The 12058-nt window shown below is 36.0% G+C and overlaps 2 protein-coding genes and 1 long non-coding RNA gene across 3 annotated transcripts; all 3 read left to right on the top strand.

The window, feature by feature from the left end:
• The first annotated feature begins 5650 nt into the window (after window positions 1-5650).
• On the top strand, window positions 5651-7873 carry LOC107364526 (uncharacterized). The gene is made up of 2 exons (XM_015931900.3): window positions 5651-6450; window positions 6535-7873. The coding sequence occupies exons 1-2, from the start codon at window positions 5773-5775 to the stop codon at window positions 7468-7470; spliced, it is 1614 nt and encodes a 537-aa protein (XP_015787386.2). The 5' UTR covers window positions 5651-5772; the 3' UTR covers window positions 7471-7873.
• A 482-nt stretch (window positions 7874-8355) lies between these two features.
• On the top strand, window positions 8356-9228 carry LOC149094856 (uncharacterized). The gene is made up of 3 exons (XR_016198286.1): window positions 8356-8489; window positions 8579-8623; window positions 9109-9228. It is a non-coding gene; the product is annotated as an uncharacterized LOC149094856 (long non-coding RNA).
• Window positions 9229-10260: 1032 nt separating this feature from the next.
• mip40 (Myb-interacting protein 40) lies at window positions 10261-11949 on the top strand. The gene is made up of 3 exons (XM_015931845.3): window positions 10261-10597; window positions 10785-11303; window positions 11370-11949. The coding sequence occupies exons 1-3, from the start codon at window positions 10341-10343 to the stop codon at window positions 11419-11421; spliced, it is 828 nt and encodes a 275-aa protein (XP_015787331.2). The 5' UTR covers window positions 10261-10340; the 3' UTR covers window positions 11422-11949.
• Window positions 11950-12058: the final 109 nt, after the last annotated feature.

The following is a 12058-nucleotide window of genomic DNA, read 5'->3' as shown; positions in this document are numbered from 1 at the left end:
AATAAGCAATGTAAAAATCGACCCCAAAAACGAAAATGAAACCAAGGAATGGATCGCTAATCTAAAAAAGCGAAATGGATGGAACAGTGATGCCGACGACGTCAAGATACTCTACTGCTACGATAGAGAAAAATATAAAGATGTGGTCTTGGAAGTTACACCTAAGATCAGAGAAAGAATCGAAATGAAATTTGGACTCACAAACCTTGGGTATAAAATGGCCAAAACCACAGACTTTTTTGACATAAAAATCTGTGCAAGATGTAGCGGCTATGGCCATATGACAAAACAGTGCCAACTCATCTCTAAATGCGGGTATTGCAGTAGCAATCATGTAGAAGTCTGTACAGCGAGAAAGGACCCTCGTCTCCAAAGATGCCCCAACTGCTTCAAAAAAGGCCATAGCGCCTTTGATAATATCTGCCCAATTTTCCGCACCAAGCTTATGCACGAATTAGAAAAGATAAACTTTAACTATAAGCGCATCATGAATTAACTTCTTAACCCTTACCCCCTAAGCCCTGGAAATCAGAAGATACTCTGATCCTCCAAAAGTCCAATCCCTTCTTTCCCACAACCATCCAAAACATCTGCAGCTTTATTACCCTAAGTAAATCCTAATCCTATTATTCATCTGATACTTCTTGCAACCTTACTCTCTGTCTATACCGTCCAACTGACTCCACTAATAAGTTCCAAAGTACACAATCTCAATCTCACACAAACCTGTGAAAGTGAAAGTTTGTTGCAAAACAAAACAACGCTAACTACTCTTAACAGAGAAACATTAACGAACTAAGTTAACTGAATACTCATTCCCTTACTTCTCAAATATCTCTATGTGAAACTTACATTCTCACATTACAATTGAACCTCAACCCTATTCCTACTCATTTTACAACCCAATCTCTTGAACCTACCACTTCACACTTTGTTTCCAACTTTCAAAAACAAACTTCTGATAAATCAGTCATGTTCCCATATAACCTCATCAAAGTTCAACGCGAACTCCAAGCAATTCGCCTAAAGTGGTACTCCATCAACGGAATTAACAAAATAACTGGAATCGAAATTCAAATCCGTGATAACAACGGTGAAGTTATACGTGACATTGAACAGATTAGACAAAATTTTTTCCATTCACTTCCACAAATCAAACGTTTTTTACCATACTTTCGTTTCATCCAACGCAACAACTCGAAAATTCTTCTCGCCTTTATCAAGGCGGAAAATATTTTCACGGTTCGCCAACATATAGCAACTTTTCTTCCAAATTGGGATACCAACATCGTTGCATCAGCCACCCCATCGATCAAATTTAGGATCCCAGAAGATCTTCGATCCTTCTCGCACGACACCTTATCCAACTGCATCAAACTACAAAACGATTGGTTCAACGATAACATCACCAGTGTCACCTCGACAAATTACAGTGAAGAGAAAAACCAAACTTTGGTAACACTCAACATCAGTGGCCTAAACAGGAACAAACTCCTTGACTCGGACGGCAAACTATCCCTCTTTGAACACATTATCAAAGCCTATGATAACATCGACCTGATCATCTGCGAAAACTGCTGGGAAATCGGACATTACTTCACGGATTGCGGAAATATAACCAAGTGCAAACAGTGCTCACAAGCTCACGACTTGAACACCTGCCCTTTCAACCCTCAGCACCTAACTCCGACTTGTGCAACCTGTCCCAACCCAGACAACCACCACAACACAGCTACCACTGACTGCCCCGCCATTTGTGCATACATCGACAGACATGTTGCCACCATCGAATACGACTCAGACTGGCTCATGCTCGAGCCAAACTTCCCCCTGGGACATTAACTTTTTCCACCTCAACGTCGCCAAGTCGAAAGAACTTACTAAGACATTCATCATCGAAGGACTCCGTAACAAAAACTCAATCTCCTCCATAGTGGAAGCAAACCGCCTAATTTCAACAGACTTTGTGCGTTCAGACAACATCATCATCAGTGATCAAACAGTCCTAGTGGCCTCAAACAATCTCACCATTCTCGCATATGATAATACAATTCCCAACATCATAACAGCACTAGTGATAAAGAAAAACAAAGGACTTATTGTGTGCAGCTCATATATTAATCCAAAAGACATCAAAGATATGGTATCGAAGACCCTGAAGCAACTTGAAAAGTTTACTCACCTACCCATTGTGTTTGCCTCAGATGCAAACTGTGAACACCCCACCTGGTCACAAAAAACCCATCACCTTACCTCGGCAGCACAACTGAATGACTTTCTTGCAAGGAAAGCTCTGACGATCTACAACGGTCCTCCAACGCCAGATAATTTCACCTTTAAACGCAAAAACACAGATAGCATCTCATGGATAGACATAATTGCTGGTAATGTAAATTGCCAGAAATTTGAACTATCAGATGAAACTATTTCCGATCATAAAATGCTCAGAGTAACTATCCCCCTTTCTGACTTATATCAAAACGTTATAGACCTCATGAAAACCAAAGTAAATGTAGCAATGAAAGTTAACCCAATAATCAACCTTAGAATAGATACCAGTAACAACTACGAAACAGATCAAACCTTTAAACGACTGATGAATGATTGCTTCAACAAAGGCTATGTTAGAAAGAATCTCGAAAAGAAACATAACCGAAATATACTGCGTCTTAGACAGAGAATTAAGATACTAAATAGAGAAAATAAAAGAAACTATGACAAAGACATCAATGATGAGATCAAAATCATGAAACAAAAAGAGAGAGAATTAAGATACAGTGTTGAACGCAAAGCTAGAAAATTTATGCTCAAAAACATAAATGACAGTGAGAAAATCTGGAAAGTTATAAACAAACTTTTAAAGAAAAGAAATACTTTAGACATCTTGTACGAAGATAAAGACAACAAATCAGCAATCTTAGATGAATTTAAATTCAGCAAACCATACTACTCATATATCAATAGTTGCGAGAAAAATTATCTGACTGAAGAGGAAATTGAGACCGTCAAGAGCATGAAATTCAAGAAGCAATCAGGCCATGCCGATAACTTCACGAAATCAGGATGGCTGAAATACTGGGAAACCAACAAAGAACTAATAGTCAGTCTAATCGAGAAAACTTTTGAAATGGGTTACATCCCTCAATCCATCAAAACATACGGAGCTCATTTGATACCAAAGCCAAATGGCAATTTCCGTACAATCAAGATCTCCAACTTCATCTTAAAAATTTATGATAAGATCCTAACTGACCGCCTAAAGAAAGTACTAAAAGACATCATAATCAGAAGAACCCAGTTCGCCTTTCAACCAGACCTCAACTCTACAGACCTGCACGTAATCTTGTGCGAAAGTTGGACACCGGGCAAAATACTAATCAGCACCGATGTGTCACAAGCCTTCGACACGGTCAACGTCTCATTCGCCTATCAAGAGCTTAAATCCCACATGACGAGCTCAGACATAAACATGATTAGACAATTCGTCGAAGGACGTTGGTTGAGAACCAAAATTGGAAGTGTTTTCAAGTGCAAGCCTGATCCTGAGGGAGTCCCTCAAGGATCACAGATCGGTCCACTCCTCTTCATATGCGCTCTCAACAAAGTCATTAGAACGCTCAAAACAAAAAACATCAACATTGTCGCATACGCTGATGACATTATGGTCATAACGGAGCAAAACAAGAAAGAACAAGTGATGAAAATCTTAGAACAAGAACTCGACAAAGCCAACTTAAAAATTAACCACAGCAAAACCAAAACCCTAATTTACAACGACCCACAACATCCCAAATTAGTAGGAATTTATCCTCACCTATCCCCAACCATTAACAACATAGATATTATCCTGGAAGAAAACTCGAACTTCCTCAACACTCACAAACAAACCATCTCCAGACTCCCAATCCCAATCGCTAAAATCGTAATACAAGCTCATTCGAGCAGCATACTCCACTCTCTGTCCCCTTTTATCCTGTATAAGAATAGAAACTACATCGACCTTATACATAAACTCCAAAACAGAGTTAACTATATTCTAAAAAACACTTCCCAAACCCCAACGAAACTATCCTCCTGGACACCCATAGCAGCAATGAACATTAAAAACCCAGTTCATGTATGGATAAACAATACCATACATGCAATACTAAATTCCTCGAGAGACCTAAAAAACTGGCCTTTCCTAGACATCGCCAAACCCCTTCCCCTCTTCTACCACAAACCAAACATGAAGTGTTTTTACAACAAAAAATCAGTTTATCCCTCTTTCAAAACCCATCCACAAGCCGGTTATAAACTAAAGAATGAATACATCCAAATAATTACCAACAAAGGAAACTCATTCTACAACATAGACAACCCCACAAACGAATACGCCAACCACTTCCTAGCAATTTTCATCATGGTCAAACTGACCCAAAATACACCAACCACTTACGTCATCCCCGAACTCCTCATCAAACACCCGAACTCTTCATCAGCAAGTTATGTTGCAAATATTTTAAACCAAAATGGTAACTTCCTCTGGACTCCATGCACTAAAGTCAACAACATTTCACGTAATTATGGCAAATACACCACAGTTAAAAATCACATCACCACAATTCCCATGTTCGAAAGGCAACTAGAAAAAAACCTAGTTCTTTTCACAAAAAACCAATACGAACGAGATTCCACCATCCTAACTCATTTCTTCAAAATGGGAATCAACACAGACAACAACACTGGCTTCATTGGAGGCGTCTCCATGTATGGTGTTCTCAAGGCTATCACTGAACTCAGCATACTCTATACATCTCTCAACCACCTCAAAGGACAAAAACACATGTCAATAACACACTACCTCGAAGAATGCGACTCCACCAAAGAAATAAGAACCAAGCTACCGAACGGCTGGAAATTCTCAGGCCCAGGAAAATCAGATGAAGCTCGCACTGAACTGATCAGACAACTAATTGACATACTAAAGAACAAAATACAAAAACTCAAACAATAACCCCGAATAAAATAGACCCCTGACTAAAACAATATCCCAAAAATACTGTACCCCAAACCACAACAACATCAAAACAAAATGTAACTCCTCTCCCAACTTATACTCAACTTTCCCAATCTGGGTCTCATGTACTCAGACTGTTGACCCTTTTAATTAAAGGGAATATACAGGCTTCAGCAACTTCGGCTGAAGTGGGTTTGCTTAAATGCATGTTCTCCGACACACTTAGAGAAATAATAAAAAATTGCTTTTACTTCAACGGTTGTGAAAATGTTTCATCTTTCTTAATTTGTGAATGAGTTCATTTTTGTAATGGTTTTATCCATCTAATCAAATTCAACACTTAACTCTTTTCCCTTTCCCTCTTCCTCTCTGTTAATTTATTATAAAACTATTTTTGGTTATTTTTAATTTCAATTCATCAATAATTTATGACAATTGTATTTGTTTGGTTCAATAACTTGAGGACATCATAAAGAGTAAATTACAGGAAAAAAAAGAAGGAGATAAAGAGGAAAAAGAAGGAACCAAATTTGTTGGAAAACCGAATCGGACCCAAATATACTCGGATCTTCTTGAAATCGGATACAACTACTATTCGGATATTGGTTGAGGCTTTTAAAATGGTTTTTTTTTACACTCACTCTGTGTCTCTCTAGTACTGTGGATGTTTTTTGGTAAATTATTGAATTTTTTTTTAAAAAATAGTGATAAATGATTTTGTGTAACAACGAGTATTTATAACTAACTGAGTTATCATTGTAATAAATTTTAAAATGAGTGACCTAGTGGAAAACCACACCCTAATGGATTCATTAGATGACCTAATGCAAAATATATCCATAGATGAGTTTGAGTTGAGAGAAAAGGAGAAGAGAATACGCAAATTAACATCAATATTGAAAAATGAAGAGAATAAGTTAACGCTTATGAAAAAAGTTCGACAAAGTCAATCGCAAGGCATTCATCATCAACGATCTACACCTCCTGCTCACAGTCACTCACATCATCATCCAACACCACCAGCACACAGTCACTCTGTTTACAATACACCACAAGCACATAGCCATCATCATCAATCACCTGCATTGGCAGCACATCAACAAGCTCATGTACAACCACCCACAATCCGTGCTGCACATCAGTCCAGATCAACCACTGTTCTAAATCCACCGATCACACACAATCGATCAGTGAATTCATATGGAGCACATCCACCACCACCTCTTGGCCTACCTTCTCACCGATCTAACGCTTTATCTGCGCCTGTAATTCGCGGGCCACCTACTAGCCATCATCATCAATCGCTTCTACGTCCTGGCTATCACTCTCTTAATCGAACTCCGGTAACAACACCACCGAATGTTGTTCTCGGCTATCCTGTGCAAGATTTAAGGGCTCAACAATCTCTTTCACATACACCAAATCAGGTTAAACCTGTCAGACAATCTGATGTAAGTATATTTGTAACATGGTGATCTCATTTATCTTTTCTATTTTTCTAATTATTGATTTCTCTTTTTTTTGTATAATTTTAGATTCAAGTACCCAGCAATGCTTGCTCTTCACCTTTAGCTAATGAGATTAATCAGACTCCAGCGCAGAGACTCGCAGCTGCTAAGGCAGCCTTGAAGAAACAATTAGAGAAAACTCTTCTCCAAATTGTTCCCCCGAAGCCACCTCCACCAGATTTGCATTTCATCCCCAATGCAAATAATAATGAATTCATCTATTATTATGGTCTTGAAACAATTGTCGACTTTTTAACTGGATTTGATCAAAATAAATCTCCTCCCGAACCCTTCGAGTGTGTTAAGTGTAACACAGATTTTACTCCTGCATGGAAGTGGCAAGACAGTTTCGACTCGAATCAAAGAAAGCTTGCAGTCTGTGAATCATGTGTTTCTTCTAATATAAAAAAGAAATTGAGAGATGAACATTCTAAACGTTTAAAAACAGCCTTCTACAAAGCCCTTCAACAAGAACAAGAAATAGAACAAAAAATATCATCCGGAGCACCAAGTCCACCCGTGCCAGCGCTAACACCTCCAATTAATTCAACACAAAACAATTCTCAAGCCGGCCTATCAAATCTTGGTAACTCTACCCATGGATTTGGTAATTCATCGGTGCTACCACAAGCGCCACCAGCTCACAGTTCTTTTCCGCGCCATGGGTCTGCTGCCGCAGCAGCTGCCGCTGCAGCATCGGCAACAGCATCAGCAGCAGCACTGGCTGCATCTGCATTATTCACCAATCTACCTAAATTAACACCAGCTCAGCAATCCCTCTTTCAAGCCCAACTTCAACAACTGGCTCAAAGTTTAAACCCTCAATCTTTATCACAACCTCAACCGGCGCATATGCTGCCTTTCGCTCCTCTACTTTATCAATATGGAGCATTGATGAACAATAATGACGTTCATCGGCAATATCTATTGGACATGATCCCACCTCGTTCACTGGGACCTTAGGATAAAGAGGAAGATAAGAAGAAAGAAAACAGGTTTCTACAAATGGATTCACTTTCACGCTCCACCTCTGGTTTTTCTTCTTGAGCACAATTACAACTTTACCACTGTTTTAACTAAACCGATTAATGTAATTGACCTGAGAAAGAAACGACTTTATTGGCCCAACCAGATTTCTCCAATACTTTAGATTGAACATTTCTCCTGTTATTGTTTTAGCATGATTAACCACTGATAACCTTCAATATCATACTTTTATTTTTTTTTAATTATCTATTCAAATCAATCTTGCATTCAAAGGCTGAAAATCTTCTCAATGTTGGTTACTTCAATACTTGCTAGATGATTTATCAATTTAATCTTAAACAAACAAACTAAAAGAGACGATTAATTAACGGAGTAACAATGATGCAAGTAATTATTTGGGTACGCATTTAAAACTTTAATGGATACCCATTATTTTTTTGCATTCAATCATTTGGTTTTGAATCAATTCCTAGATTGTTTCAGCTTAACGGGTTCGAATACGAATACGAATTCTTTTTAATTGTTCAGTTGATCTTATTAGGAAATTAATGAAGGAGGAGAAGTAGAAGAAGGAATACTTGCGACCTGGGCTAACCTTCTTCATGAAATAAAGGGTGAAAGGAATCGTGAATATAGTCACAATTGTAATGACGAACAGTGAAGCTCGGTAAAAACGGTTCGCATGATAAACATAAGAATTCATAGATATTTTACATGGTTTATGATGAAAATTAAAGGAATCAGGGAAACATGTGAAGTTGCCAGCACCAAATTGATGAGTGAATCGGGTTAAGCAGCAAGAAGAAGGCCAACTTTTACTCAATGTTGTATTCCATTCAGAGTAACTTTCCCATCCACAGCATTGATAATAAATTTGGATTGAATGGACTAACCGATAAGATTGATCTAATTTATTTTTAACCGGATCAATCAATCCAATCAGAGTCGAGTTGATATGATTAACACCAACATAATGAATTAGAGGAATACCCAGAGTAAGGTGACCTATGAGGGCAATTGTAGCTCCTAAAATGGCTATAAAATAACCATTGATATGATATTTAATCAAGTTTCTATTTAACAGGCTAAGTCCATAAAATCCTATGTACAATGAATAACTTAAAATAAGGTGAGATATAAATCGGATGATTGAAATTAAAACATCAGCAAATTGGCATAAACCAGTGTTTTTACAAATACCAAGATCAAAGAGAGATATTAACATGTTAATTATAGAGATCAAGAAAATTGTAAAATTAGAATAGGTACAAATAGTTCGGATTAAATCATATTTAAATTTCATCTTAATCCATACACAAGTAAACAATGGAGACCAGAAGAAAAAGAGTTTCAAAAGCAAGTGACAAAAAAATTCAACATTAACATAATGATAGCAACAATAAGCTTCAATAAATTAGTCCACCAGTACAGATTTTCTGGTTTTAACGTACATTTTATACCAAATTTAGACCAGTATTTTAATGGTCTCTTGACCGTTTAATTGTGAATACTTGTGTTTAATAAATGTAACGAAGTGGCAGCAAAAAAAGGCTAATCATTTACATCCAACTAACCAATGTTTTCAATGGTTTTTGCTGCTCTATTTATTTATAGATATTATACTCATTTTAATCTGACAAGTCAAACTTCAATTCAATGGTTACCATTTTGATGATGATGATGATGATGGCTTCTGTAATCTTCTTCTCCCATTTTCTCACTACCTGATAAATCATGTCATCCTTAATGATATTTCTTTGTTAAATCGTCTTTGTTTCTTTCCTTTACTTTCCTCTCTTTCTTTCAAATCTTCTTCTTCCCTCCTTATTCATCACCCACACCCCTTCTGATCTTCATCATCATCTTCTTCTTCCTCTTTGCTGCCTCTTTCCTCTTCCTCTCTTCTTGTTTAAGATACATTTTCCTAGTTATTTGCACTAAAAAACATGGCTGAACCAACAAGACTAAACTTATTGATGAAGGCAACTTGTAAATGACATCCATTTTTAATTGACCAGTCTTTACGATCATTTGCTCTTTACTGTTCTCCACTAGTAAACTTGGCCTTTTCAAGTCTACAATGGTTTAGATTTGCAATTTTATAATTATTGTATTAATCATTATTATCTTTGTGAATAATAAATGTTATTAATACAATTGAAATGATTGTCGCTACTCTTTCATCTCATTACTATTCTAGTATTGTATATGACAATGTTTATAATGTATTAATACTTGGCAGGATATTTGTAATTTATTTTTCTTAATATTATTTCTTCACCTATTACAGTTATTTAATTACAAATCCTTTGCTAATCTAACAAAGTTGCTATTGTTATTATCTTACAATTGTTCACTCTATCAGATTTGATGATTCGATTACTCAAAAAATTGTTCAACATCTTTCTCCTGCTCAAAGGTGATCCAAAATTCATAAATTGAATACAGTCTTCCATTCTTAACAGAGTTAGTTTAGCTGACAATTTGTTTGAAACGCTATTGAATTATGATAGACTACAAGGTTTATTCATCGACAGTTTTTAAGAAAATCGTTTAAATTTTTATTTCTTTATTTCAAATATTTATTCTGTGTTTTAATCAGATTTTTAATCAGATTTTTAATCAAATTTTCAAAGAAACGATTAAATTGCTGTTTTAAGCACACACGCTTCAAGCTTATTTTCGGATAAGACAGATGGCACTGCAATTTTGTAATTTTGCCACCAAGTGTGATAAATTTGAAAATGTAGTTTATGTTTTGTTTTCTTCTTAAGCTGTATTTTAATTTGATTTTCCAGATTTTGATAGTTAATTTGTAAATTGATCTTTTAACTTATTGTGTCACAATGTCACAAGAAATTTCTGAAAGAGGATTTCTTGACCGATCTACTAGGAAAAGAGTGTCTGGAAGATTAAACCGTCTTTACTCTTCTAGATCAGGTAATATAAAGGAAGATGATCTGACTACAGCTCGATCAAAATTGGATAACATATTGGATAGGATATCAAGAGGTGAAGAAACATTTGATGATGACTATTTTGATGATGCACCGTTTGGTATGAACTCACCAATTAAATCAAAAAGATCTCGGGTTCCACGAAAGTAAGTAAATCTGTCAAGTATATTTAATATGCATAGCTATCACCATATAGCCTTTCTATCCTATCTTATCTTTTTATTAACTAGGTCTTGGACACATTTTATTGAATCTATCGTTTCTTATTGTCCCTGGTTAACTTAATATACAAAAATCACTAATACATTTTGTTTTTTATTCCAATTTAAACAGAACTGCAAAAAAACCGCGAGAAGACGAATATTCAAAATCTTCTAGTTTCATTCTGAGATTATTTGACCGAACAGTTGATCTATCCGAATTTTGTACTAAATATAGCGATACAGATCCTCCATTATACCCTATCTGTCGAGCATGGGCGCGTAATTCTGATTTATCTAATGAACAAGACTCTGTAGACGAAGATCAAACAGCAGCCAATGATTTAGAAGCTATGGGCATTGGAGAACCTGATAAATCTACTGGATTATATGTTTTACCGCCTCCAGATCCAAAGCCAGTTGATGATAAGGGCAATGAAATTGATTTACGATTACCAAAGAGTAGTACAATCAAAAAAGGACTTTGTACGAATCTCATCGATAAATCACTCAATTCAATGACCGACAAAAACCGGGACGCTCTTCTAGATGCAAGTTTATCTCGATGGCGTACAATTCGACAAGAATGGCGTGAAGCATCACTCCTGAATCAAGAAAGATATAGACCAAGTTTCACAGTAATACAAGCTTTGTGAGTTCTTTTAATAGTTAAATTTCAAGTTTCACTTTAAACTCATATCTATTTTTACTTATACAGGTCAACTGTTCCAAGCCAAGCTCTTGATGAGGAAATGTTGTCAAATATGTAATTAGATTTAATCATCTTCAAGCTTCCTTCTCATTGCCAACTTTTATCAGCATCCATACATTTGCAACTGTTTATAGATCAATATCATGCATGAACCATGAAGGTTATTCGCTTTTGTAAGTTTTCATCAATATAACCGATATTGATTAAAAAAAAGGATTCAAATGAGATAGTTTGTTTTCAAGTGTTTACAATTATATTTATACACATTATATCACCATCAAAGTTAAACTTGGTCATTGACAATGTTAGCCAATTGTACAAAATTATCAAATTTATTCTAATACAATATGATCCTTGGTGCACAAGATCAACAAGCAACAAAAAAGTGGATAGGTAGAGAAACGCAGAAAGTTATCCAATCAATCCAGATAATTGACAATAAAAGAGAAAGGAAGAAAATTTGATTTGATTTTGTTTTTGTTCAATACATACAAAAAGTTCTAACTGAAATGAAAAAGAAAATTTCATACAAATAAACCTCAAATATTCGATGTAATCCGATAATAATAAAGATTATGTATATCGACTTTATCAAAGAGTTAATAATGATTTAAGTGATCAAGTATCATTTGTAGATCAAAGATCACATCATCCTCTACTTCCTACAGCAAGTGATCGTTTGACACTTTCAGTTA

The sequence above is a fragment of the Tetranychus urticae genome, chromosome 1 (assembly GCF_039701765.1).
Source record: "Tetranychus urticae isolate SD_2017Ah chromosome 1, NJAU_TeUrti_SD_1.0, whole genome shotgun sequence".
NCBI classification, from domain to species: Eukaryota; Metazoa; Arthropoda; class Arachnida; order Trombidiformes; family Tetranychidae; genus Tetranychus; species Tetranychus urticae.
The sequence above is the reverse complement of the archived record's forward strand: the minus strand, read 5'-3'. Positions and strand labels throughout refer to the sequence as shown.

What these genes read in the sequence shown, in the direction of transcription:
- LOC107364526 (XM_015931900.3), top strand. Translation starts at nt 5,773, where the DNA reads ATGAGTGACCTAGTGGAAAACCACACCCTAATGGATTCATTAGATGAC. An exon ending in AACCTGTCAGACAATCTGAT is followed by an intron (nt 6,451 to 6,534) that starts GTAAGTATATTT and finishes GTATAATTTTAG; the next exon opens with ATTCAAGTACCCAGCAATGC.
- mip40 (XM_015931845.3), top strand. Translation starts at nt 10,341, where the DNA reads ATGTCACAAGAAATTTCTGAAAGAGGATTTCTTGACCGATCTACTAGG. An exon ending in AGATCTCGGGTTCCACGAAA is followed by an intron (nt 10,598 to 10,784) that starts GTAAGTAAATCT and finishes CAATTTAAACAG; the next exon opens with AACTGCAAAAAAACCGCGAG. An exon ending in TTCACAGTAATACAAGCTTT is followed by an intron (nt 11,304 to 11,369) that starts GTGAGTTCTTTT and finishes TTACTTATACAG; the next exon opens with GTCAACTGTTCCAAGCCAAG.